Source organism: Falco rusticolus, chromosome 9 (assembly GCF_015220075.1).
Source record: "Falco rusticolus isolate bFalRus1 chromosome 9, bFalRus1.pri, whole genome shotgun sequence".
NCBI classification, from domain to species: Eukaryota; Metazoa; Chordata; class Aves; order Falconiformes; family Falconidae; genus Falco; species Falco rusticolus.
In genome coordinates, this window is record NC_051195.1 from 44,861,393 (window position 1) to 44,886,282 (window position 24,890).

The 24,890-nt window shown below is 52.0% G+C and overlaps 1 protein-coding gene across 1 annotated transcript; it reads right to left on the minus strand.

The window, feature by feature from the left end:
- Positions 1-457: 457 nt before the first annotated feature.
- Positions 458-21,529, minus strand: TPRN (taperin). The gene is made up of 5 exons (XM_037400137.1): positions 20,590-21,529; positions 19,316-20,458; positions 5,063-5,243; positions 4,681-4,811; positions 458-4,310 (listed from the first exon to the last, which is right to left on the minus strand). The coding sequence occupies exons 1-5, from the start codon at positions 21,442-21,444 to the stop codon at positions 4,248-4,250; spliced, it is 2,373 nt and encodes a 790-aa protein (XP_037256034.1). The 5' UTR covers positions 21,445-21,529; the 3' UTR covers positions 458-4,247.
- Positions 21,530-24,890: the final 3,361 nt, after the last annotated feature.

Below are 24,890 nucleotides of genomic sequence, written 5' to 3' on the forward strand. Positions count from 1 at the left end.
CCGGAACACGGCCTCTGCCACCTGCCGTGGGACGGCGTCGGCAAGGGAGCGGGCCTGGGGCAGCATTCCAGCAGAATTCCCTCCTGGATTACACACTCACCGGTTTTTTAAAGAAAAACAAAAGGACCTTCCCAGCCCGCTTTCCGATAAGCGATGACCTTCCTTCAACTATCTGGTTTAAAACACCCACGCCCCTGGGACCTGCTGCCTCAGTTCTCCTTTTCCCACTTGTTTTTTGCATGCCCTCGACTCCCCCCGTTCCCTCCGTCAGCACTTTCTGTGAGTTATTTTTCAGATGGGGCTGGAGCCATTTTCTTTCAAAAACCGATGGATGGTTTGGGGGTGAAGGGGAAGAACACATAGAAATTTAATAGCTTAAAAACTGTGCTGTAAAGCAACACAGGCAGCACCTTTGTGAAGAAACCCCACGCAAGATACGAGTCACAGCCCCCCAGCCTACAAATGAATTCATGTTTATTGAAATCAAAAGGCGCTCACAGCAGGTAGAACGCAGAGGCGGTTCGGAGGGGAAAGGCAGGCGCCCTGCACACACACCAGCAACAAAGTTCCTTCCCTGGGGATGTACATCTGCCCGGAATCACACTCCTTGCCTTCCCCCAGCCCCAGCAGCCGCAGGAGTTCACTTTCTTCCACAGACAAGATGACAAGATCCCACCACCATGTGCTACCGGTGTCTCATCCTGCACAGCACTTATGTCCGCCTCTCCTCCGACCACTCAGCTGTTCCCACAAGGTCATAGAAATGTAAGTGATCTTTGGGACTACAACCCCACTCTCATGTTTTGTTAGTTGTCTACTGCGTTAAAACTTTAAACAGTAAGGACAGGCAGCAATATCTCTTAAACCCATTTGTAGCCTTGCTTCCTAGAGCATAAGCGGGAATGTTAGATTATGTACAGTATAAGCTAAAAATAGGAGAAAATGAATAAAAAATTTAGTCTGAATTAAGGTCATTGTGGAGTTGAGTTAGTCTTGAAGGAAGAAACGAAGTGTGCCATTTTAACAGTGGAAGATGGTTGAAAATGGGTCAGCTGAGCATGATTTCATACAGATCTAAAAAGCCCAGGTATCAACATCTCCCTTTAAAACAAAGAAGCAAAAAACCAACCCAAAAATTCACCCCCAGCCCGCTTCAGGAAGTTCTTTGCCTTGTGCTCCAAGGGAGGTAAATTGCTTAAGGTGTTTCATACTCCCAATATGGGCACGAACCAGAGAAATTCCTCCACCATGAGATGGGACGATACGTCGCTGAGAATTAGATATTGTAAGGGCTGGAGAAGCCCTCTTACTGCAAGATAGATCAGCTGAACTCAGAGGGAACTCAGAAACAGTTTATGTAAAAATAAAACTATTTTTATTTCTTTCTTTCCCAGATACTGCAAAGTTCTCAGACGTTGCTAGATGTCCTGAAGGGAGAAACTGGGAATGCTGGTAAAGCCAGTGAGCCGCAAAGCACTTCAAAAGGAAAAAAAGAGAAACAAGCACGTGGACAAAAGCATTCCTAAACTTGTTCTTCAGCCTGGAAAGTCCTGTTGGTCTGGGACAGCTGCTGTTCTGGTACAAGGATGCCACATTTAATCAAAGTCTTTGTTTTGGAAAAGTAAATTTTCCTTTCAGATGCACTTTGGTATTCATGAGAGATCTGCTAAAGTGTATCAATGCTAGAGATCAGGGTAGGCATCTACTTTAGTTTGAGCACAGAGATACTGAAGCGTATCCCAGGAGGTGACTTACCAGCTAACGCTTCAGCCCTCAAAACCACTTTCACCTTGCTCTGCCAAGAGCAAGCTAATAAAGAGTTCATCTGGAACAGCCAGGGATTCAAGAACAAAGCCGGGAAGCGCAAAGGCAGCACCCAACGAGGTGCAAGTCACAGCTGCAAGGTAAAGCAGGCAAATTGGAGGAAGGAGTAGAGAAGTGAGCAGCACGCCAGGCAGGGCACCAACGTCCTCCTCTTGAGAAGCACACTCTGTACTCCCATGCCTCCACTGAGCCTGTCCTAACCAGGCAAGTTGTTCTCAGTGCTAACTCACCGAGAACAGCATGCAGAGTACCAGAGCAGCAGTTTAGTTGGCTCAAGTCAGTGGAACAAGCTGCAGGATGTTGTTGGCTTTAGTGTTCCTCATTGACCCACAGCAGAATGAAGTCGGGACCAGTACAGACACCTTGTCCCCAACTTTTAATTACAAGTAGCTTTTACTTTACCACGTGCAGTTTTATCAAGTTGCAAATCTAGAAATAGGGCTGCCTTAAACTGGCCTGAGCTTTTCCACAGTGCAAGATGCTCACCAGCACCTTTTCTGCTAGAAAAGCTGTGCATAACCTTGTCTTCCAACATAGTCCCTGATCTCCTTTGGCTGCATGCACAGCTACTGGCTGCAGGTACTGCTCAGTATTTAACTCTGCATACCTGATAACTTACTCATCCCTTAAGTCTAGCAGTCACTAGCAGTCCTGCATTTTTCCTCATTCCACCCCCGCCTCAGCATCTTGTCCTGAACTATTTCATTAGCAGGAGGAGCCTTAGCACATGGGATTCATTGCCATTTCCATGGTACTCACGTCGTGTCACAGGCAGATGTGCTGCCAGCCACACACTTCTCCCAGAAGGTCACACAGGGAGCAGATCTTGAGCCAGCTTGAAAAGGCCAAGCCTTAGAAGTGCAAGGAGGCAGAAAGTATTCCCCAGTGGCCCCTCCAGCCAAAGTCTAACAAACTGCTGAGTATCTCAGTATTTTTTTTTTTTGCATTATCGTTCCAGCAATATTTAGGCACTCAAGGCAGAAAAGAACAGCTAGAAGTAGGTATATCCTAACATTTAGTCCTGACCGTATTTTTCAGCAGAACAACCTTCCTCCTGCTGCTACAATACACACCAAAACAAGCGCAAGTTATGAAGAGTATTTTCACTTCATAGACCAGCGTCACCTTGAACAGACTTTCATCATCTATATATAATAGACAAAGTAATAAATGTATCAAATTTACTCAAAGATAACAGCCTATTCCTTTGGACAGAGCTACATGCTGGGGTACCACTCATTTCATAAAGCCCAAAGAGGCTGTATCTATTCCAACTGCATCTCTTTTAATCCCAGAAGTACAAATCATATTAGCAGCAGTGTTCCATCTTTTCCAGAGTGCAATTTTGACCCTGAGTTTACAGTAGTAGAAGACTTAAATGGAAAGGTCTAACAGATTCCTTTGCATATTGGCTGCATTAAACAATTACAATAGAACTATAAAAATCCTAGGAAAAAACAACATATTCCTTGTCCAAGTTCTGCAGAAGGAAGGGAGTTAAATTTCCCTCCTGTGCTTTGCACTGGAGGAGCGAAGCAAGCATGGCTAGAAGGAAGCCTCCCTGCCAACCGAGGCAGATGACTCTTGGGCCTGGCCCCCTTAGATGCTGGAACAAAGCAACAAGAGGAACCGGCAAAGTGGAGCACAACCAGCAGGTCCTAGAGACTGGATGCCAGAGCTGGATACGGACAGATCAAAGCTATGGCCAATGTTTGGGAATTGTCAAGAGGCTCAAGCTAGTCTGGACTATAGATAGTGCAAAAATGTCACCTAGAGCTAAAGGCATTTATTCCCTTCCCATCCCTCACACAGTGATTCCTTCACAAGTATGTAACTGGCACATTAATTCCATGATGGTTCAGCGAAACTAGACCCAGACACATGCTGAGAACCATGAACCTTCAATGGTTTTCCAAACTGACGCCCAATCTAGCTGTCAAATCACGACGATGACTGTGAATCCAGCTAACTGCCCAGATACTCCCAGCGCCCCAGCTCCAGGACTGTTCTCCACTGGGGCCTCCGATGGGAGGAGTGTTACAAAAGCTGTCCAGACCCCACACAGTGCCTGGATGAGTGGACTCGGAAAAGTACTGAGAGAACCAACACCCATCCTGGGATTACATAGCTGTTGTGAAGATGCTTGCCTAAATGGCAGCTGATCTTGAACAAGGAATATGCAAGGCCACAGGTAGAATAAATCGTATGCCTTAAAAGTGGTAGTTAGGTCCCAGAATCCAGTGCAAATATTCTCCGAAGATGCCTGACAGCATCTAGTCCACCCTTGGCATCAGGATCCATCGAAAACTGTGGTGAGGGAGGGACCCAGAAGCTTATTTCTGTGGTGCTTGCAGGGACATTCGGAAGGTGCACTGACACGTTTTGTCCAGCGGCCGCTGCTGCAGGCTAGAAGATGAAAGCGATCAAAAATAGAGAGCAGGCTCACTGCTGAAATCGGAGAGTCCGCCCTTCTCTGCTGGGGTGAGCTGTGGAGAAAGCAGAGTTGACATGGACGTGTCATCAAAGCCAAAGCAAATGAGCACCCACACCTTTGGACGGTGAAGGCTGTATTGACATCTTGCCCAGGGCTAACAAGTGCATTTAATTGCCCCCTCCAAACATGCCCTGGAGTATAAAGTGTGCCAGCTGCATTAAGTCTCCTTTACAGGTCTGCTAGTGGCAGTGGGACCTTGCCTTGATCCCTTTGTGAGTGGTGGCACGCCTCCCTGGGCAGCAAACACAAACACAGGTGTTCAGCAGAAGGCACAGCCCATCCCATCCACTGCCCAGACCAACCCAAGCAACAGATAAGAGCACAGCAGGGCAAAGCCAAGACTTGCTGATTTGAGGTCTCACCATCACTTGGTTCCCATGGGAATCAGCTTCCTTTGGGAGGTACCCCTCCGCAGCAGGCATCTCCTCATACTTCTGCTCCTGCCACTCACTGAACTTCACAGAGTGCTTTGGGGTGTAGCTGGATAGATCTGCTGGAAGAACAAACCTGACATAAATACTTCTCAGCACCCCAAAAGGAAGTGGGATCAGGAGCCCGGCATGGCAGCTGCCCATCTGCAGTTCCCCACTCTGGTTCGAGCCCTGTCCCCACTAAGCCTCAGTTCTGCCATCAGCTAGCAGGAGTAGCTGCCGTCAGATTTCCACCCGTGTGGAGCCCCGTAAGGGTCTGCAGGAAACATGGACAGTGTCAGACACCACAGCGCCAACACAGTGCCTCACTCACCTGAGTTAGGTGTATTGGGATGCAAAGTGCTATTTGGGCGTGGAATGTACAAGGTTCGAGATTTGTCCTCCTCCGGTTCAGAAGCATGTCCTTCCTCTTCTTCCTCTTCCTCTGCCAGTGAGCTCTCCGAAGGGTACTCAAACATGGTCTGCAAACTTGTCTCATTGAAAGAGATCTTCATCTAGACAACAGCAAAGGAGAATTATCAGAAAGCAGTGTAAGAAACCATTGATCCCAACACCTGCTCTGGCAAAGGCTACCTCCCATGCCGGGTTTAAAGGAGCCATTGCACGTGTCCCCCCTTCCCCCATATGCCTTACCTAATCTCTTACCATGCTGACAGAAACCATGAGGGCAGACAGATAAATAGATGGGATGGAGGCAGGAGGCTGAGAGGTCAACACTACCTCTGGCGTTTTGCCCTGGCACATACTTTGCCATCATCTGACACCGATGCACAGCAGCCCGGAGTTGCTAGCATGTTGCTTCAGAGAGACCAGTGTTCCCAAGGAAGAAAGGGAAGCACCCACATGTTGGAAAATGACATTGCTAATGCCTGCCAACTCGTTTGTGTACCCATGCTCTAGACAACAGAAACATCAGTGATCAGGACTACATTTTTGAGAGGCCATCCTGGCAAAAAGCTATTTAAGCTAGATACAACCAGGGTTTAATACCAGAATTGGTAAGATGTAAGCAGCTAAAGAAGAGATGGTAACAACTGGTAGTAGAGAGGGAAAATACCAGACAAGTGGGCGGCCCTTAAAGGTTCTGTTTTGAAAACACTTTTATTTAGTATTGTCACTAATGACCTTTGCACAATAACTGGGAGACTGAGAAATGAAGATGACTCAAACATGGGAGTTCAAGGGAAAACCAGAATGTTATGGGTAATGAAGAAAACTGGCGAGCAAGAACACTAGAAATGGGATGATGTTTAAGACTAACATCTCTTAGAGGAAGGGTTGATCACCTGTGAATAACCAGGAAAGAAAATTTTGGGTTGGCTACAGGACTGTAATCATCATTAGGATGCTCCTTAAATAAACCGGGAATAAAGCAAGGCATTTCCACTGGAATAGGGCCTGTCTGGCTCCATCCTCCTTCTAATACCCAGCAGGTAGGGGAAAGCAGCAACTGGGACTCCCCCCCTTCTCTCCTCCAGGCTGAACAAACCAGCCCCCTCAGCTTCTCCATATATCCCACTTCCTCTAGCCCCAGGAGCACTTTGGTAGCCTCCGCTGGACTTGCTCCAGTTTCTCTGCATCCATCCTGTAGCAGGACACCCAAAACCAGATGCAGCAAGTCCAGATGTCCTCTTCCAAGTTGAAAGGAAAAGCTGAGTGAAGGGGTTGTTCCCCTGCAGCCTTACATGTCCTAATCATTGCTCAGAAGATCTGGTTACAAGTCATCTCAAGAGGTGGAGAAGAGACTCAGTCTGCTTACAGCAGCAAAAATGAAGGCTGAGAAAGAGCACAACAGCCCTTGGTAAATACACCAAGAAAATAAACACCAAGGAGCAGAAAAGAACTGCTGATGCCAGCATACAACAGACAAACAAGAAGGATAAGCTTGCCAGGAATAAATTTATGCCAAAAGTAGGGAAGTATCTAGCCAATGCAGATCTAGGTTCAGGAGCAGCTCCCCCAAAGGCTGTTGAGATCCCTTTCCTTCTAACTACAAGTAAAATTGAGCTAAGAGGGTTATGACCAGAATTAAAAAGACATGGTTGCTTGTGACAGTCGGTAGGAGCAGGATGGTTCAGAATATCACTTTTGATGCTGTGTAGTAACTGGCAAGAAGAAAGTGCAGCACATTGGCCCCATGTGCCCTAGCTGCAATTTCCCTCATATACAAAACACCCCACGGGCTGAGAAACAGCACGTGGCCCAAGTAGCTACCAAAACAACCACACATGCTGCCCAGATGCATTTATTTCTTGCTCTTAGGGGGAGCTTAAATTCAAATGTGGGTAACAGAGTGAGTACCTAATGCCCCCTCCGCACTGCAGATACACACAGTGGAGCTGTGTGTTACTCTGCCTAAGTACGGGATGTACCTTGGACGCAGGCTGGCTCCTCTCCCCATGCTCCCAGGAGAAGGCAGGATGGAAACAGCAGAGAGGGCAGCCAGCTGCCTTTCCCCAATCCTGCCCCAGCCTTGGCCAGAGCCATTCTGACCTTCTCCAGATGACACATGGGGAGAGAAACGATTATATTACAGAGAAAAGGGGTTGGAATATAACAGCCCTGAAGATCAGAGCATCCAGTTCTGTTCCCTGAATTTGTCACCCCTGCTGCTGACCTAGATGCTCCCTGATCCGAGCCAGGCAGCGGAGCGGGCAGCGGCTGGTCACAATGTGGTGCCTGTATTGCGGGACGAGCCACGCTGCCAGGCACGAAGGCCATGAGGGTGGAGGTGCCCAGGGCTCCTGGAAGCTCAGAAGCTATCCCCGAACCAGACACGGCACACAGGCTGCTTACTGGTGCTGGCCACTGCACTGGAGGGCAAGCAGTACTTGGCTAAACAGGGAAAATAAAGGGGACAGGAGGGACATGCTTTGGTTTTACAATTCAAGCTTGGGAGATGGATCTAAGTTTTCCTTGTTTTCTGCTGTTGTGAGGAAATCTCTACGAGAAATGACTTTGAGTTCAATTTGGACCAAAGCTGCATGCAGTGCAGGAGAAGAATGGAGCTTCACCTGGGAATAAAACCAAGGAGTAGAAAGCAGCAGAAATGACCAGGAGACACTCCTGCAGCACCCAGAGGCAACACCCCAACCTAAGCCCTGAACCACAGCAGCTCCCACTTGCCCACAGCCAATTCAGCCCGGGCCACGCTCCCTCCCAGAGCCAGGCTGGGTGCCCGGCAGAACGCCCCTGCCACCAGGGTTCCTCCAGTACCTGCTGTCCAAGCAGTAGAAAGAGCAATCATAACCGCAGCGGTGCCAGCCCCACGCTGCCAGGGCCCCAGCCCGGGGGAGAGCTTCCAACAAGATAATTTTGCTGCTTCAGCAACAGCTCCGGGTGGGCCAGCACCACCTACACGAAGGCTGACACCAGGCAGTCCTGCTTGGCCTGAGTGCACCTCGGTGCAAGCCCTCCCACCCCAAAACCACGTTGACTACTTACCTTAGTAGCATCCCCACCCCCTGCACCCAGTGCCACTGCTGCCAAGAAGCTGGAAGAGCCCTATGGCCACTCTGCAACAAAGCACCCAGGACACACCCAGGTCAAGCAAACACCAGAGGAACAGCCCGGGTGCTAGGCACAGGGCTGGACTCCAGCAAACGGGCTCTGCAGGAGCAGCTGTCTTTCCCACACCCACACACACTCCCCGGGCACTCGGTCAGCCCTGCCTATGCAGAGCGAGCACCCCATAACTCAAGGTGATAAACCTGCCGTGGCATCGCCTGGGTTCCTCCCGCAAGCTGCTCTCCCCAAGCATGAGGTGGTTTCGGGGGAAGCACAGAGCAGCTCTGCTTGATGCAACAGAGGATGGAGGGCAACTTATTCAGAGCTAGGGGACATGTGGGACAACACAGCTGCCTTAAGAAACCCTCTGAGCAGCTCACAAGCAGCACTGAGCACTGTTTGTAGGGAGCACAAGCAGATTCAGTCCCAGGAACAACCTAAACAGAAAAATCAAGAGGCCAGTACTGGCACAGCCAGCAGGTTTGCACAGCCAGCATCCCCTTGACAGCCTATATAGACTTCTATGGAAACACAAAAGGTGACAGGGGTTGTTTTCTTTAGAAGAAAAAACATATCCCAGAAGAGCCAAGCACACTCGAGCCCAGCCAGAGAGCTCTGCTCACCAAGTCTCAGCAGCGCTTCCTCCATTTCTGCCCCAGCAGCAGCTGCCAGTTGTGGCAAGGGAGACTTTTGCACCTTTCAGTCGTGGATGTTTGCAGGGATTTGTCACTATTTGCTCAGCTGAATGCTTCACACCCAGAACTGTGTCACAAAAACAGGGTCCAACCCAAACCAATATATCTATATATTAATACTCTGCTCAGCAGAGCCACACTGGGAAGGATAAGGCAGGCTTTTCAGGGAGTGTTGTGCTCTTCGGCTTCCAGATTCTTGCGGCCATTGCAAAAATCATTTATTCATTTGCTAGGATTTGAACAGTAATGAGTAACAGAGTACCCAGGAAAGAGAAGCCAGGGTAAACATTGCCCAATAAGCATCAATCTGAGTAGTCATACAGGGCTCGCTCAGAAAAGAAAAAAGAAAAAAAAAAAAGATATTGACAGACTGCATGCCCTGAAACAAGACCCCAGTCTGCACTCAGACCAGCCACGAAAGAGCTCCCATGTACAGAGACATATTAGAAATAAAAATAACCAGTTTACAGAAACCAACCAATGTCAGAAAAAAGCTCACTGCCAGAAGCTGAGGCGGAAAGCCTGTAAGACTCCACAGTTAATGAAAGAGCAAACACCCGATGGCTTCTCACAAACCAGGGTATCTCCGTAAGTCTCAGGAGCAAATCATGGGGTTAATCTGCATCAACTCCAGAAGCAAACTCTTTAGTGTGGCTTTTCTCTTCTCCATCCATTATCACATTTACTTCTTGGCAGATGTGGCAAAGCCAAAGTGATAATGTAAGGTGTTTTTTACACCTTTTAAACAGGAACTTCTTTGGCAATCCAATTCCTCACCTTACAAATAGTATGGGAAAAAAAATTGTTCTAGGCATTAAAAGAGAAAAAAAAAAATCACCCTTTAACTATATTCCAGTGAGGAGAGTCAGCTGATCCCCATCATAGCAGTCTACAGTGAAAACGCTTGGGCTCAATTCCTCTTCCCCACAGGGCGACTGGGAACAGCCGTCTTCCAAACCCGTGGCTCTTGCAGGAGGCTGTAAGGGGCACCACTGCCGTCCCCACTCAGTGTGGAGGAGCCGGATGGCATCGCAAGTCAAGAAGCACAAACTGGAGTTTATTCCTGCCCCTGCCAACACCACACAGTGCTGCCAGCATGTCCAAACCCGCCGCGCTGCTGCTGCAGGCTAGGTAAGAGGGCAGTGGCTGCTGCATGGCAGTAAGAGGGACACAGCAATTTTTCAGTAACATGTGAAGTACCTGGGTAGTATAACCAAGATGCAAACAGCTGAGTAGCACCAGGGATCAAGATTTGTTCTTTTCGGGTACTAGTTTTCCTCTGAACACCCTCTTGCCCCAAGCAATATAATCCTGAAATGACAAATTCAGGGACTGCGCTGACTGCCTAGGACATGCATGGATTGCCAATGTGCTGCTGAGCGTGATTTAAAGCAGCTTTTCACACCTGGTCAATCAAATGCCTCCTCCTCTCTCAGCAAAAGCAGTGGGAGGGTTTCGGCTGATATCTGCCAGAAGGGCGGACAACAATTTCAGCATGAATACAAAAGAGTGATTGATAACTCCTGAGAGAGCAAGCATGAACAAAATCAGTGTTCTGAAGAACCTTGTGCTTCTGAGCAGTCTTACACTGAGCTTTGCTCCATTCACTGCTGCGCCGATCATCTAAAGGTTTAGTCAACGAGACGAAAGCACAAGCCATCACACCAGATAACTGAAAACTACAGCAGCACTCAGCCGGGAGTGCATCAGGAAGCCTGCTGATACAGAGCATCCCATGAGGTTTGTCAGAAAGGGCCCCCAGGCTGGGCAGGAAAGCTCCTCCAGCACCAAAACCCACTCAGTAGGTTGGTGGAGGCTCTGCCCAGCAGAGCTCAGGACCTGTGTGAAAAGGAAGGTCTCTTCCCAAAGGACAACCTCCCAGCTCCACGCTGCCATCGGGTGAGAGGGAAGGTCCCTGCCCAGACAAATAACTGCTTGTGAGACTAGAACCAGAAGGCAGAAGCACATTCTTTGTGGTAGCCAAAGATCCCCAGAGTGTTTACCCTGGCCTTTCCATCTGGCCCAGCCTGACCATTCTCACAGATCAGCAGATTTAGTACAAGGAGGTAGAGAAGCAGCTCATAAACTGCATACCTCTGTGTGGACCTGCATTTTTTTCATAACCACCTGCAGACAACTCCCCTGGGATGCAGTTTCTCTCTGAAACCTTTAGATAAAGGATTTTTGGGGAAATGAGCTATTTCACAGGAGTTAGCAATGAGCTTATCTACATGCCTGTACTTGTCCTGAAAGCATAGTCATGAGTCAGCCGGGTGGCTGCAGTAGCATCAGCAGACTACCAAGGCATTTGCTATCATTTGGCAGAAGATAAGGAGCTTTTGCACCTCTAAAGTGTTTCCTTGACACAGTAGGAAAGGGTTTTCCCCTGACAGGTACCCCTAGGAATGGAGGGGACTTGAGGCTTGGTTCCTATACCAGATTAACCCTGTACTGCTATGGCTGAAGCAGCCCAAGTATGCCCAGGAAAATGCAGACAGCACTTCAGCAATGTACTTTTCTGTAATTCTGTACAACAAGAAGAGTTTTGGGGCACAGGTGTTGGCTGCTGCACCACAGGCTCACTTGATCATGCTTTTCCAAGAAGGGTTTCCTAAGAGTAACACTGAGTTCTGCTCAACCATTAACTGCATCACAGAGTTAGTTACTGAATAGAGCCAGCAGCGCTAAAGATTTACAGCAGTAGCAAGTCAAGTAAGCACTGTGCTGCTGGCAAAGGCGAGGTTGCCTCCAGGATCGCATCCCAGCTCCCAAGCCACAAGGCAAAACAAGAAAGTCTCCATTTACAAGGCAACCCACAAAGCCAGCTCTGTGTAATCAATATGCTGAAGCACATGGTAGATAGCAGCAATGCATGGAGATTCGAAATATTAAACTCCTTGCACAAGACAGAAGGAAGTTTCAAATTCCTGATGAGAAGTGACAGGGTAGGGGCAGTCCCGGAGAGCATCACAAGGCAGGCAGCTTTGTTAACTCTTCCCTTGACTGTGTCGGGCAAGAAGAAATTCCAGTGCCCAAACAACCACAGGGCAGTTGCGACTCCCAGTCTGACAACAGTACAAAGCAACTATTCACCCCAGGATTCCTTCGCACATCTGCAGACAGAGGACCCGGAGCCTTCCACCGTTTAACAAGCAATTCAACTATTACTTTACTTGGCCTTTAAGAATTGCACAAATCTCCCTACATATACGAAACAAACCTCATCTGAATACACAAAGAGAGCAGGCATAAACAAAATACAATTAGTGTCAAGACTTTGTATCTTCATAAACAACACACAAAACTCCCAAACAGTGGAGGATTCTGCTTTACAGGCGACTCTGAGGATACAATTTGTGGTTACAACACGGCACAACGCTGGGAGATGCCACCCACAAACATTTCTGTGCAACCGAGACTGACCAGAGCAGTCCAACAAGTACCTCGCTTTGGTGCAAGTGAACAGTCTCCAGCTGGAACGGGACAGATGGAGCATCATTTCCTGGGAAATATGGGGAGGCTGGGAACAGAATTACTTCCCATCCTGGCAAGGAGCTCATTCTAGACTTCAGGACCAAAAGGCTTCAGTGATGTGAACGGTATTAGCAGCACAACGGAGATCATGGCTCTCTTTCTCTGGACTACTAACATGCAAAAGATACTTCCTCGAAGAGAAGTGACTAAGTGCAGCAAGTTCACCATGAGGCTTACAGATATGCCCTCAGAACTGCATTTTCACTAGCTACAAGCTACACAATTTCCCTAACCACACCAGTGTTTTGTTCTCCTAATGTCTGAGGTATTTTCTTCAGCTTGCCTGTAGTCCTTCCACGGCCTACAAAACAGCAGCTCCATCCTGCTGAGTTCCCAAGATCACCTGAAGGGCACTTCTCAGAAACATCAGCACCGAGTTCCTTTAGTCCACGTTTTCCCAGGATGTTTGTGAAGTTTCTCTGTGTGACACAGATGCTCCACATGACTCTTCCTACACATGCTGTCCAAACAGTGATAGCATCACAGCTTCACTGCGTGCCCACATCCCACTGCAGTCACTAGGAAGAGTCTGAGTTTGTAAACAGATTTTAAATTGCCCAGGTTTCGCTCGGGGGGGGGAGCAAGTGCAACCCCAGAGGTGAAGGAGCTGCTACTGCAATAGCTGCTACCGAAGTTTCCTTTACGGCCACTGAAACCTGGAAACTAAACATTGGAATTTTTCCTACTGTTTCCCACATATAACACAGACAAGCAGGACCCCTGCCCTAGCCAGCCTGAGTGTTTTCTTTCCCAGCCCTTCTCAGGAACAACCATGTACTGGAAAAAGAGTGGAGAGGAAAACCCAAACCCAAGAAAACCTCAATACTTGAGATGGAGGGAAATTATAAACAGTCTCCAATCTGGTCCACAGATTAAGGAAACCGATCAAGATAACGTTAACTTTAATCCATATGATTAGAATCCAAAGCACAAAGCACTCCAAATCTCCTCTCAAGCTCTCCGGTGGGCTGAGCCCTGGGCACGTCCTAACCAGCTTCAAAGGCTGGCTCGTCTCTTATTTGCGTAAGAGTTTCTATTTTAGCTCTTCTGCCCCGTTCCCCGTGCTGCCCACAGCAGCAGGCAAGCAGGGGACGGGAGGAGGAGAACCAGGGGGAATTTGGGAACACTGTGGCATGAGGTGAAGCGTGGGAACAGCAAGGCCATGGAGAATCATTTGCCCACTATGGAGATGAGATACGCACGACTCATCTGCTCTGCCAGGAGTTTAGTGAAACAAAAGTACCAGCACTCAAAGAGCTGGCAGGCAGTGGAGAAACAAAAAAACACCTACTTCCCCACCAAAAGCCTCAAGTGCAGCTGGTGAGGTGGTTTAAAAACTATAATCACAACAAGATCCTGATTTCTGGAGTCTTCAGGCATCAACATCACAGGCTAAAAAATTAGCAGAATTAGAAAGGCCAGGGAAATGTACCGCCTGGGTAAAACAGCCTGCTTACATCTGACAGCCAATGGAAATCACCGCCACAGGGCAGGGACCACACCTGATCGTCCAAGACACTTATTTTCTGAGCGGGACTTGTCACTGCTGACCTCATCTACCAAAAATTCAATACATCCAAGTCAGATACATACTACAGCCCCTCCTTAAAGGTGGCAGATGTATCTGCGCCAGCAGAGCACAGCCACGAGACAGTAAATAGAACAGGAGCACGCAGCTCTGTGAGAGCTAAAGAACATAAATCTTGGTCCTGACCGCCTCAAAACACAGAGACTAAGGAATCCAAGTAACTTTTGCAGGGAGATTTTTTGCTTCTACCACCAGGTTAATTTATTTGTGTTATGGCTAATTTATTTGTGTTATACCTTGCAAAAAAGTACTTCAGGCAGTCACTAGTATTTAGAATCCACACTGTGCAGACTTGCTCCAAACAGGTCTGGGCAACAGCTGGGAGTGCTCGTCCCTGCCAGCCTCTCGAGCCTACACTTCGTTCTCAGAGGAGAACTCCAGCAGAACTGAGCAGATAGAAAGCTACACAGCAAGAAGTTCAGCAGGTTAGACCAACAAAAATGCTGCCCAATCCTGCCCAGGATGACAAGCTGAAGGATGCTTAAAATATTTTTTTAACAGACATTCAAGCGGGCATTCAGAAGCCACATTCAGGCATTATGCAGCTCAAAACATTAGAAAATGGACCATGCTAAAGTCCATGTAGGCTGGAACATTTTGAGGTTCAGCTGAACATCTTTGAAGACAATTGCACAAAGAAGCAGGAAAGCATGAGACTCCGGCTGTTTGGATCCCACCAACCTCATTCTTGTAAGCCCTGTTCACACAAGGCTGCAGCTCACCTTCCAGCACTCAGCAAATTGCCAACTGTGACAAGCAAAAAACATCAAAACCATCAACAACCTGATGTCTGTTGGCTCTCAAGTCCTGTTATTTACAGGACTTCGAGTGGCCTGGCCAAAAGTCACTTTTCCCGTGGGATCCTCAAGAGGTACCAGGTCCTGGAGAGGATAAACAGTGTGACTTGCAATGAACTGCAGGAGTGGCAAGACATAAGCAAGGAGCACAGCTGGGGTAAATTCTGTACGCACAGGACCTTCACGGGAGGGTCCAGCCACCAACAACATTAGAACATGGAGCCTAAAGACAGAGAGATGACTTCTCAGGGCACCAGCTGGCTCAGCAGTTTGCAGCCCTTTTCAATCACTCGCTCCAACATGCCAGTCACATGTGTCACAGAAACCTAGATTTCTATCTTGCTGACAGCTTTATTGTATGTTATCCTGGCAGGTAACCAAGCCAAGATTGATTCTTGTCAGCTCAGCTGAGTTAGATTTTATCCTCCGAGATCCCAAAGATCCACATCCTGCAGCAAAGCCTTCCCTTCCTCCCGGGGCTGCCATCAGACTGAGGCGCCTTTATTTCTTCTGTAATAACAGAGTACAAAGATGAGCACTGAACAGAGGTCACCAACAGCGCTCTGCACCCTCTTCCCTACTCCTTCTTTAGAATAAAGGTCAGTAGGTCTCCTTCCCCTCCTGCACACGTATCCTGTCCTCACTGCCAGAGCTGACAGCTCAGCCAGCCTCCTCCAGCAGCTGCCCTGTGCTCTGCTTGAAATCCAGCACGTCCGTTCAAAGCTGCAAACGTGCACTTAGTTTTCAAATTAAGTCGTCCTGTCCCCCCCTGCCCTGGCTTTATCTGAACTAACCGTGATACTGCTTGGAGAGAGGTCTCAGAACAGCCACAGAGTAGATGAACAGTCCTGAAGAGCATCTTAACACCTGTAGGGCAACAAGAGCTCAAACTCCCCACCCACACGGGCAGCCCAGGATGAGCACAGCTGGGGCTCTGCCCTCCGCCTGCAAATCTTGATCGTGTCCCACCATACACAACCCCACGTTCACCCTCCCAGCCCTGGGTGAATGACGACTGTCCCTCGCTTTAGTTGCACAAGAGAGCTGGGAACCCATTTTTTATTTTGCCACAGGCACAGCGTTTCTCTCCCTCCCCCAGCTCAAGATCCAGCTCCAACCCCAAAACAAACGGCTGCTTTGCATATTTGAAGCATCTGGAGGGAGCAATAAAGCTGTTTTTCCTGAAAGGCCATGAACACCAGCAGCATCCTTCAGGCCACAGCAAAGTCCCAAGCCCCACAGCCGCCATCAGCAGCCATGTGGCCAAGAGCGGGGAGAGCTGGAGCTGTCTCCGCGCAGACCAGAGCAGCACTGGAACCCCCTCCTGTCCCATCCCAGCTACCCTCACACCCCAAAAAGCCATCAAGGATGTGGACCAGATGATGTGGACCAAGTCAGCTCCTTTTTGCTGGCATCTCCACCAGTCAGGCAATCAGTGGCCAGACACGGGGATGGAAAAGGGAGGCTGAATATCCACATTTGAAGAAAAACACAATTTGCATCTCACAGAACAATCAGTCTAACTGTCACCACCAGCTCTCTCCCTCCTAATAAACCATTAGCCCTGCCTGTAGGCACAGACACCCGTAGATCTGCAGGAACATGGCATTTCCCAGCTGCGTTAGACCTGCTGTTTATCTTGCCCAGATTCCTGCTGGGTATCAGCAAGCAGATGAAGTTTTCCAAGTCATCAGAGTTTCACTACACACCATTTTCTTGAGCCTGGAGCATCCTTAAAGACCTTTCAGCAAATCCAAGGTAAGGTTTGGAAAAGAAGATGCTCAGCAGGAGGTGGGCTCACCCAGCAGGTCTGCCTGGAGAGAATTACCCCAAAAGACCTGGGTAGCTCCTCACTGAAACCGGCATCAGGTTTGATTTTGATACCCCCAAAAAGAGAAAGGGACATCGGTTTTACCAAAGAACTTCAGCTTCCAGCTCACAGGAAATGTCTACTTCTGCCCAACTCAGGCCAAAATAAAGATTCTGAAAAACCTGACGTAGCTACAAAACAGAACCCTTGTTTTTGGCCGGTTGTCTTGGTGACACACAGCAATCTCCTGGGAAGATACCAAGGAATGCATCCCAATACTAGCTCCTTCCTTTTCAGGCATCAACACTCAGCCTTATTACCCAGAGCAAAAGCCACAAACATCCTCTAGGTTAAGAGTAAACAGGAATCTTTCCATTTGCTACAGCTTCTCCTGAACTCTGGCAACCAAGTGAAACTCCACGCTTGCCACCCCTAGCAGGAAGGGAACTGACAGAAAACCTAGTGTTTCTCCCACTACATTGCCACATTTAGTTTTACAGAGAAATGTCTGTCTCTACTACTTCTCCTTAAGCTGGAACTTGCTGTCCGAAGGGTCCCCATTTTTTCCAGTTTCCTGACCCCTGCCATGTAACAGGCAGTTCCTCCTTTGCCTTTTAACATGTCTCTTCTCAGAAACCAGATTTTAATGCAAGTTCTCATACAGGACACACTCCCTGTATAATTCTGTGAACGTCATTACAGTTGTATACGCATCTTGGGGTATTTAGCGCGCTTCATCTTCAGAGTGCCTGCAGAGTGGGCTAGTTAATGCTGTTAAGCTGTTAAGAACATAGGCGGAGAAGCTACATGACCTGCCCAATGTCACACAAACCCACCACTGAACAGACAGAACAGCTGTCAACCAATTTCAAAGAATCCTGTGACATTTTAGGTTGGGAAAGGACTCGGGAGGTCACTAGCCCAAACCCCTGCTCCAAGCATGTCTGAGCTGATCAGTTGCTCAAGGCTCTCCCCAGGCAACTTTCACATAGCTCCAAGGATGGTGATGCCACTACTTCTCTGGGTTCCTGTTCCAGTGTTTGACCAACCTTAAACAATTCAGTTGCCACACCAGCCTTGTCCTCCTCTCCCCGCCTTTTGTACTGTTAAGGACAGCTTCCCCAGCAGACTATTTAATTAGTTTGCTTGCTTGAGGCTTTATTCTTTTATCAGCAAGGCTGCTGCCCCACCACCACTCTGCACAGAGAAATCACCTCCTCTGGCTGCATCAGAAGCCAGACCTACCTAAGAGTGGTTGTCCCACAAGGTCTCCTCTCTGTTCTCTGCTACACCCTGAGTATCCACAACTCTAACACGCTGTCTTGCTATTTTCAGCATCTATACCACATGCCTGATTTGGTGTAAATGAATATCGCAAACTGAACTGAGCAGACCCAAGAAAACAGCTGGAAGGAGTGCAAGCCAGCAGGTATTTGAGCAGCAGAACAACTCCAGTCTGACCAAGCATTTCCCTGTAGGAGGACAGGGAAAAACTGCAGGAGCGCTGAGGGAGAATCGACTCTGCTGCTCGTTTACTTATTCTGGATTTCATGGTGCTCACGCTCCAGATCTGCTACCTGCATTAGTAGTACAATCATATTAATACAAACTGCGTGCTGTTATGAAGGACCTTAACATTAAGCCACGAGAAACAGCACTCCCTGTCTCCCTTCTAAATGAGATGCACCTTGTTCAAAAGATTTCCTCAAATTATAATGCTCAGTGCCTCGGGCAACCATGTGGATTCAGTCCATCAAATATTTAGTCAATATAGGTAACGGAACATGAAACAACTCTTCCCACTATGGAAAAACATGGCACGTCGCAGACCTAGAAATCTGGATTTGTCACCTCGGTGTGCTGCTTTCAGAGCTGAACAATTCATGCCTACTCCTCCGGTGCAGGAAAATACCCTGTTCTTTCAGCACAGCTTTACCACAGCCAGATGCACTGGACCAAGCTACAGAAAGATTAATTCTCAACGTAAGGCTCACAAGGTTCTAGGCTAGCTCCCAAGCAGTGAGAAAACCTGGTATTTGCTCCAAAGACACTTGGAGCCATTGTCATCTGGTCTTCAGAGATGTAGCTGCACAGCCAGAATGAGCAGCCAGGTGGTATAATCCTCTCAAGAGGGGTTAAGTTGTTGCTGATCTCTTTCTGCCTAATAGAGACCTAATTCTTGAGCCTCTATCAATAGATCACTAATGCGGGGAAGACGCCAATGCCACACCGCCCATGGCACTGTCACGAGCCGGGCAGTGGCCACAGGGAACTCAACGTGTCCAACACACACCAGACACAGTGAGCAGAGCTAGAGAGGGGTCAAGTCCGCAGCAGTTCAAACCAGGCAGCTCACCTCGATTTTCTAAATACCTGAAACACTTTCTGTTATTATACCTCCAAGAAGCGACTGTGGGAGAGGACCTGCAGTTATCACGGGCCATATCCCACCCTCACCCACCCGGCGGACCAGCACCCAATGCCCGCTCCGTGGGAGCAAGCCTCTGGCTCTCTAACAGACCAGAGAAGCACTGCCCGTCATCCCACCCGGGCGCCTCACAGAAAGCCAAGCCAAAAGCAGTCCCAAGCTGCTCTCAGCCCGGCTGCTGAGCGCAGAGGCACCCCAGGCAGTTACCTTCTTGCGGTGAGAGCCCGTCTTGCTCATGCAGGACCTCTCCAGGGACAGGTACCCCCCAATCACTTCGATCTCGTTCACCGTGGGGTAGCGCTTTTTATGGGACACTCCTGTTTGGGGCCCATCAGCATTCTCTGCGACTTTGCTTTTTCCCTTGCTATCCTCCTCCTCATCCTCCTCCTCCCGCTGTGGCCTTCCACCGGCATCAGTGAGAGCCTGCAGCCCCGGGGCAACGGGCTTCCTTTTGGGCACGACAGTGAAGGTGCTGCCTCCCCTCTGGTGGGGGGCAGAGTGTGGTCTGTAGAGGGGCACGGAGGAGAACTCCATCTCCAGGTGAGGGCCAGCTCCTCCAGGCTGATCCACCAAGCTCCCCGTCCTCGCAGCCGAGCTGGCCCTGGGCGAGAGCTCCCCGCTGTCCAGCTCCACAATGTCATCGATGTAAGTCACCGGTACCGAGGGATCCAGAGGCGACGGCGGGGCAGCGACAGGCTCTTCCTGCTCCGGGGCGGGGGCCCGCGGGGGCTCCTTCAGTGCCTTCTCCTCGGGGGATGGCGGCCCGGTGCTGGCACTGGGGGCCGGGGGCAGAGCTGGGCCGCCCTCCCGGCGGGGCACGAAGAGGAAGGAATTGCGTGAATTGAGGCGCAGCTTGGCCAGGGCCTGCGCCTGAAGGTCGTGGGCTGGGATGGCGGCCAGGTCGGGCTTGGGGGCTGGGTGGATTTCAAAGGAGCCCCCGGCCCGGGGGGCAGAGGCGGAGAGCGGCTGCACGGAGCCGGTGGCACTGGGGGCACTGGGGGCCAGGGTGGCACTGGGTGCCAGGGTGGCACTGGGTGCGGGTGACGGGGCCGCTTCAGCCTCCTCCGGCTTTGGCCTCCTGGCGTTGGCTCTGGCGTGGGGAGCGCTGGGCGATGGCACTGGCGGCCCCTGGGGTGGTGCGGGGCGGCCTGCGGCCGGGGCACGGGGCTCGGGGATGCGGCCGCCCGGGGGCAGGCCCCGGGGGGTGACGGTGAAGGAGTTGGAGCCGATCTTGTGGAGAAAGCAGTTGGCCTGGGGGGCTGCGGCCTTGGGGGGGGCTGGCACCACCTGGGGGGCTGAGGGCCGGGGGGCAGCCGGGGCTGCCGCGGCCTTGGTGGGGGCTGGGACTGCCTGGGGGGCCGAGGGCTGGGGAGTGACAGCCTGGGGGGCCGCGGGCTGCGGGGTGACAGCCTGGGGGGTGGCAGCGCAGGGGGGAGCCAGGGCTGCCTGGGGGTGATGGCCTGGGGGGAAGCCAAGGGGGCCGGGGGCTGCGGGGTGACGGCCCGGGGGGCAGCCGGGGGTGGCGGGGTGACGGCCCGGGGGGCAGCCGGGGGTGGCGGGGTGACGGCCCGGGGGGCAGCCGGGGGTGGCGGGGCAGCGGGCGGGGGGGCGGCCGGCACCGGGGGTGCAGCCCGGGGGGCAGCCGGCGGCGGCCGCGGAGATGCCGGTCGCGCCTTCGGGGCCGAGGCGCGGGCGGAGCCGGGTCCCACCTGCGGGGGGGCGGCCGCCCCGCCCGGACCGAGCCCGCTCAGCGCCTCCCCGCCGCGGCGGCGGCGGCCCCGCGGCCGCTGCCCGAACTTCTCCAGGAGGCGGCTGACGGTGCCCGGCTCGGCCGCTTCGGGCTCGGCCGCCTCGTAGATGACGACCTGGTCGGCGCGGATCTCGGCGAGCGCGGCGCCGCGGCGGGCCAGCAGCTCCCGCAGTGGGTCGGGGCCGGCGGCCGGGTCCCGCCGGCGGCCGGGCGGCGCGTCCCCCTCGGCGAAGCAGCCGGCGGCGTCGGGCTGGGACTCGATGATGAGGATGTTGTCGGCGCGGATGGTGCGGATGCCGGGCACGGCGCTGTACAGCTCCAGCAGCTGCTGCAGCGGCCGCGCCGCCGCCGGGCCGTGCCGGGGCAGCCCCTGCCGCAGCCGCCGCCGCTCGCTCTCCAGCCGCATGAAGGGGTTCTCCCGCAGCGGGCCCAGGCTCTCCGCCACGACCAGCCGCTCCCCCGCCGGGGGCTCCGGCTCGCCGCCGGCCGCCCCGGCCAGCTTGGCCCGCTTTCGCTCCAGGATCTCCCGCTTCCAGGCGGGCTGCGCCCGCGGCCCGAGCCCGAGCGGCGGCTCCGCGCTGCTCATGGCGGCGGCCCAGGGGACACTGCGCCGCCCGCCGCCGCCGCCTCCGCCCGCCGCACCTGAGCGGGGCCCCGCCGCCGGCCGCAGCACCGCCCCCGGGCCGCCCTCGGCGGGGCGGGCGCCGGGACAGGGCGGGCGCCGGGGGGGGGACCCTGCGGGGGCGCGGGGGACGGGCGGCACCGCCCGGCTGGCCTTGGGGACGCGGCCTCCGCCTGGGGGCCGGTGCCCGCGCCCTCCCCTCACGCTCCGGGGCTCCAGCCGAGGCGGAACGGGGCGAAAGCGGCCCCGGGGGGTCGCGGCGGGGCACAGCCGGGGTCCGGGCGTGGGCAGCCGCCGCGGCCGGGGCGGCGGTGGGCGCCGGGCCTGTCGGGGGCGTTTGTGGGAGAGCTGGGGGCTCGGGAGCGTTATAGGGAGAGCTGGGGGCTCAGGAGTTTGATGGAAGAGCTGTGGACTTGGGAGTGCTTTAGGGAGAGCTGGAGACTCGGGAATCTTTTAGGGAGAGCTGGGAACTTGGGAGTATTTTAGGGAGAGCTGGAGGCTCAGGAGCGTTTTTTGGTGAGCTGGAGTGTTCAAGGGGGAGCTGGAGACTCAGCAGCGTTTTTGGGCGAGCTGGGGACTCAGGAGCTTTTCAGAGAGAGCTGGGGACCAGTGGCGGTTTCCACAGCACATTTTTCCTGCCGCCTTCACTCCCCTGTGCCAGCCACTTGTTGGGCACAGAGGTGCGGGGCACACGCTGCGGCAGCGTTATTTCCAGGCAGCGCCTGTTATCAGCTGCCAGCAGGTTTCTTTGGGAAGTCTGGCCATCGGGGAAGTGATCGCCCCATACTCCGGACTTTCCACGCCTCCAATAACGCTCTGTGCTGAAATGCTCGGCCCAGAAGGTGTGGGGGACATGGCATGCTGTGACGTAAATAACCTTTGGCCAGAGCTTGCCGAGGTCCCATCCTGCCTGGGAGCTGCGGAGCCGCACCCCGGCATGCTGGGCTGCTTCGACATGAGCAACTTCACCATGTGCCAGGCGGGCTGCTGTAAACACAGGTGTGCTTAGGGGAAGGAGCACCGTGTCCTGCTGATAAGGCTCTTACCTTTGCACTCCTGACCCAGAACAGAGCAACTGCACCTTCTTCAAATGATACCTGGAAACAATACTACTGAAAATAGTAGCTTGTTGCCAAAGCTGCCCGTGTGCCGGGAGCCGTGCAATGCCCAGGTGTGCTGTGCACAGCAGGAGCTGCTCTGCTGCAAGCCAGCAAACCAGAGCTAAATGGAAGGAGGCAACTCTTTGCTTAAGTAACACAAGGGTGATATAAAGTTTGCACATGACCCACTGTACTCGGCTGAAGCAGAGGTCCACAGTGCACCGTCCCGCCTCCTGGCCCTCGCCGTGCCGGCCGCGGCCGCGGTTGCCCGGGTTGAGGATAAAGGCTGGGCAAGCGGGTAAGTGACATTTCCCCGCCTCTGGTGATTCATGGCTCAGGCACGTACAGAGCCAACAATGTGCCTTTGTAGTCTGAGATCTCAATGGATTTCTCTTTCGTAGTCTTGTCTGGTTGGCTTTTGAGCCTGTGTAAAGCCCATAAATCCTGAAATAATGAATCCCAGTTTATCTGCACCTGGTGCAAAGAAAACGCCTCCCTTTGTGAGGATCGAACCTGACAGCTGCTAGTTTCGCTGCATGCCCGCCTGCTTTTGTAACAAAAAAATAAATCCAGCCATTATTCATCGCCTCCCCTGCCAGTCAAGATTTGAGAGCCTTCTATCATTTCTGTCGACTGTTTCTTTCCTGGGCTGTGCGTTAAGAACTGGACAGTGAAACTTGGCTGGCAAGCGAGCGCTTTGCAGCTAATCCCCTGCGTTGCTGTATTTACACCCACTGTTAACCCCAGAGCAGTGCCCGAGTGCTGTTATTAAGAGGCTCCTGGGAATCCCGCTCAGTGCTCACATTTTGGCACAGGAACAGGAATGCTCGATTACAAAACCCAGGTGTGATGATGGCAGGGGGCAGGACCCGGAGGGTGTGATGGCAGAGTGCCACTGGGTAGCATGAGCACGAGTTTCTGGTGTCCCAGCAGTGCCAGGGCACAGCTGATGTGGCTGCAGAGCTGGCAGCGGACTATGGCATACGCAACACGTCAGTACCAGGCGTGGCACACACTGCTGGCAACGGTAGGATCTGCTGGGACAACCCCCAGTACAGCCAGGTGATAAGGGAACAGGGAAGGAGCAGGGCCCAGCAGGACTTGGAGATGCATGATTTCACCTTAAACCCCTGCAAGACATCTCAGTTCCTGACCCTTTGGCAGCGCAGAGCAGAACTCCACCCGCACAGCTCCCGGCCTGGGTTTGTGTCCATCACACAGACACAGAGCACAACGGGAGGGTGAAGAAGGTGATAGGTAAAAATAATCTGATCTAACTGGGCTTCTGCAGCAAAGACTGCAGAAGATAATACAAAAAAATAGACTGACTTTCTGGCCACCAGGTACTCTGGGCACCAATGTTGCTGTAAAGGCCTTAGGGAGAACAGTGGCTGGGTTTCTGGCCAGAAGTGGTGGTGAGGGATTAAAAGTGATTTCCGTCATCTGGCCCACTGCTGAGACAGATACGGCACGTCCCACCCCACTGCGGTGATGGCACAAGGAGAAGGATGTCTCCAAATGAGGAGAATGCAGAAATGAAGGGTGATTGATCCCAGCACTGATGAAAACTGCCTTACATGACAGAGTTGTCCAGCCAGTTTCTCTCCGCCTCTGCTCAGAGGGGCTGCAGTTACCACCTCTAACGGGAGATGGACATGCAGGTGACTGTCAGCACTGGAGATAAAGGGGGAAATGGCAGCTGGGAGTTCAAGCCAGACCTGCTCGCTTCAGCAATTAAGTCAAACAGACCTGCCACAAAGAAGGTGGCTTATCCAAATTCAATGCCTTTTGCCCTCCTGGGGACGTGCTTTCTTCTGGAGCTGGTCTGTTTTCTCCAGAGGGGTTTAGCCTCACTTGAATTTCTCCAGGGCTCTGTTTATCAGTGACTAGGATGTTGCTCAGAGATTGGCCTTCCTCCCAGGAAAAGGCACAATGCTTAATGCTCTCTTAAGTTCCTTAGCGACCCAGTCGATACTCACTAAACTGCAGATAAGTGCCAGAACTGTGAATCACTCTGTACTATCCCTGTCACTGGATTTGTGCCTCTCAGATGGCCCCTTGTTTAAAGCATCAAGAGTTGTTACCTTCCTCCCCTTTTAACTGCAGCTGGGTCTCTTGCACCTCTGGAGCTCTTGCTCTTGAGTTTTCAGCATTTCCCTCGCTGCTGCCATTCAGGGATGCCCAGTGCCTGTATCTCCCTCACCTGCCAGTACAGCAAAGCATCTGCCAAGTGGCTTTTCCTGGGTCTGTAAAAGCCAGAGAACAACAAAAATAAACCAAACAAAAATGAACCAAACAAGAGAGAAAACC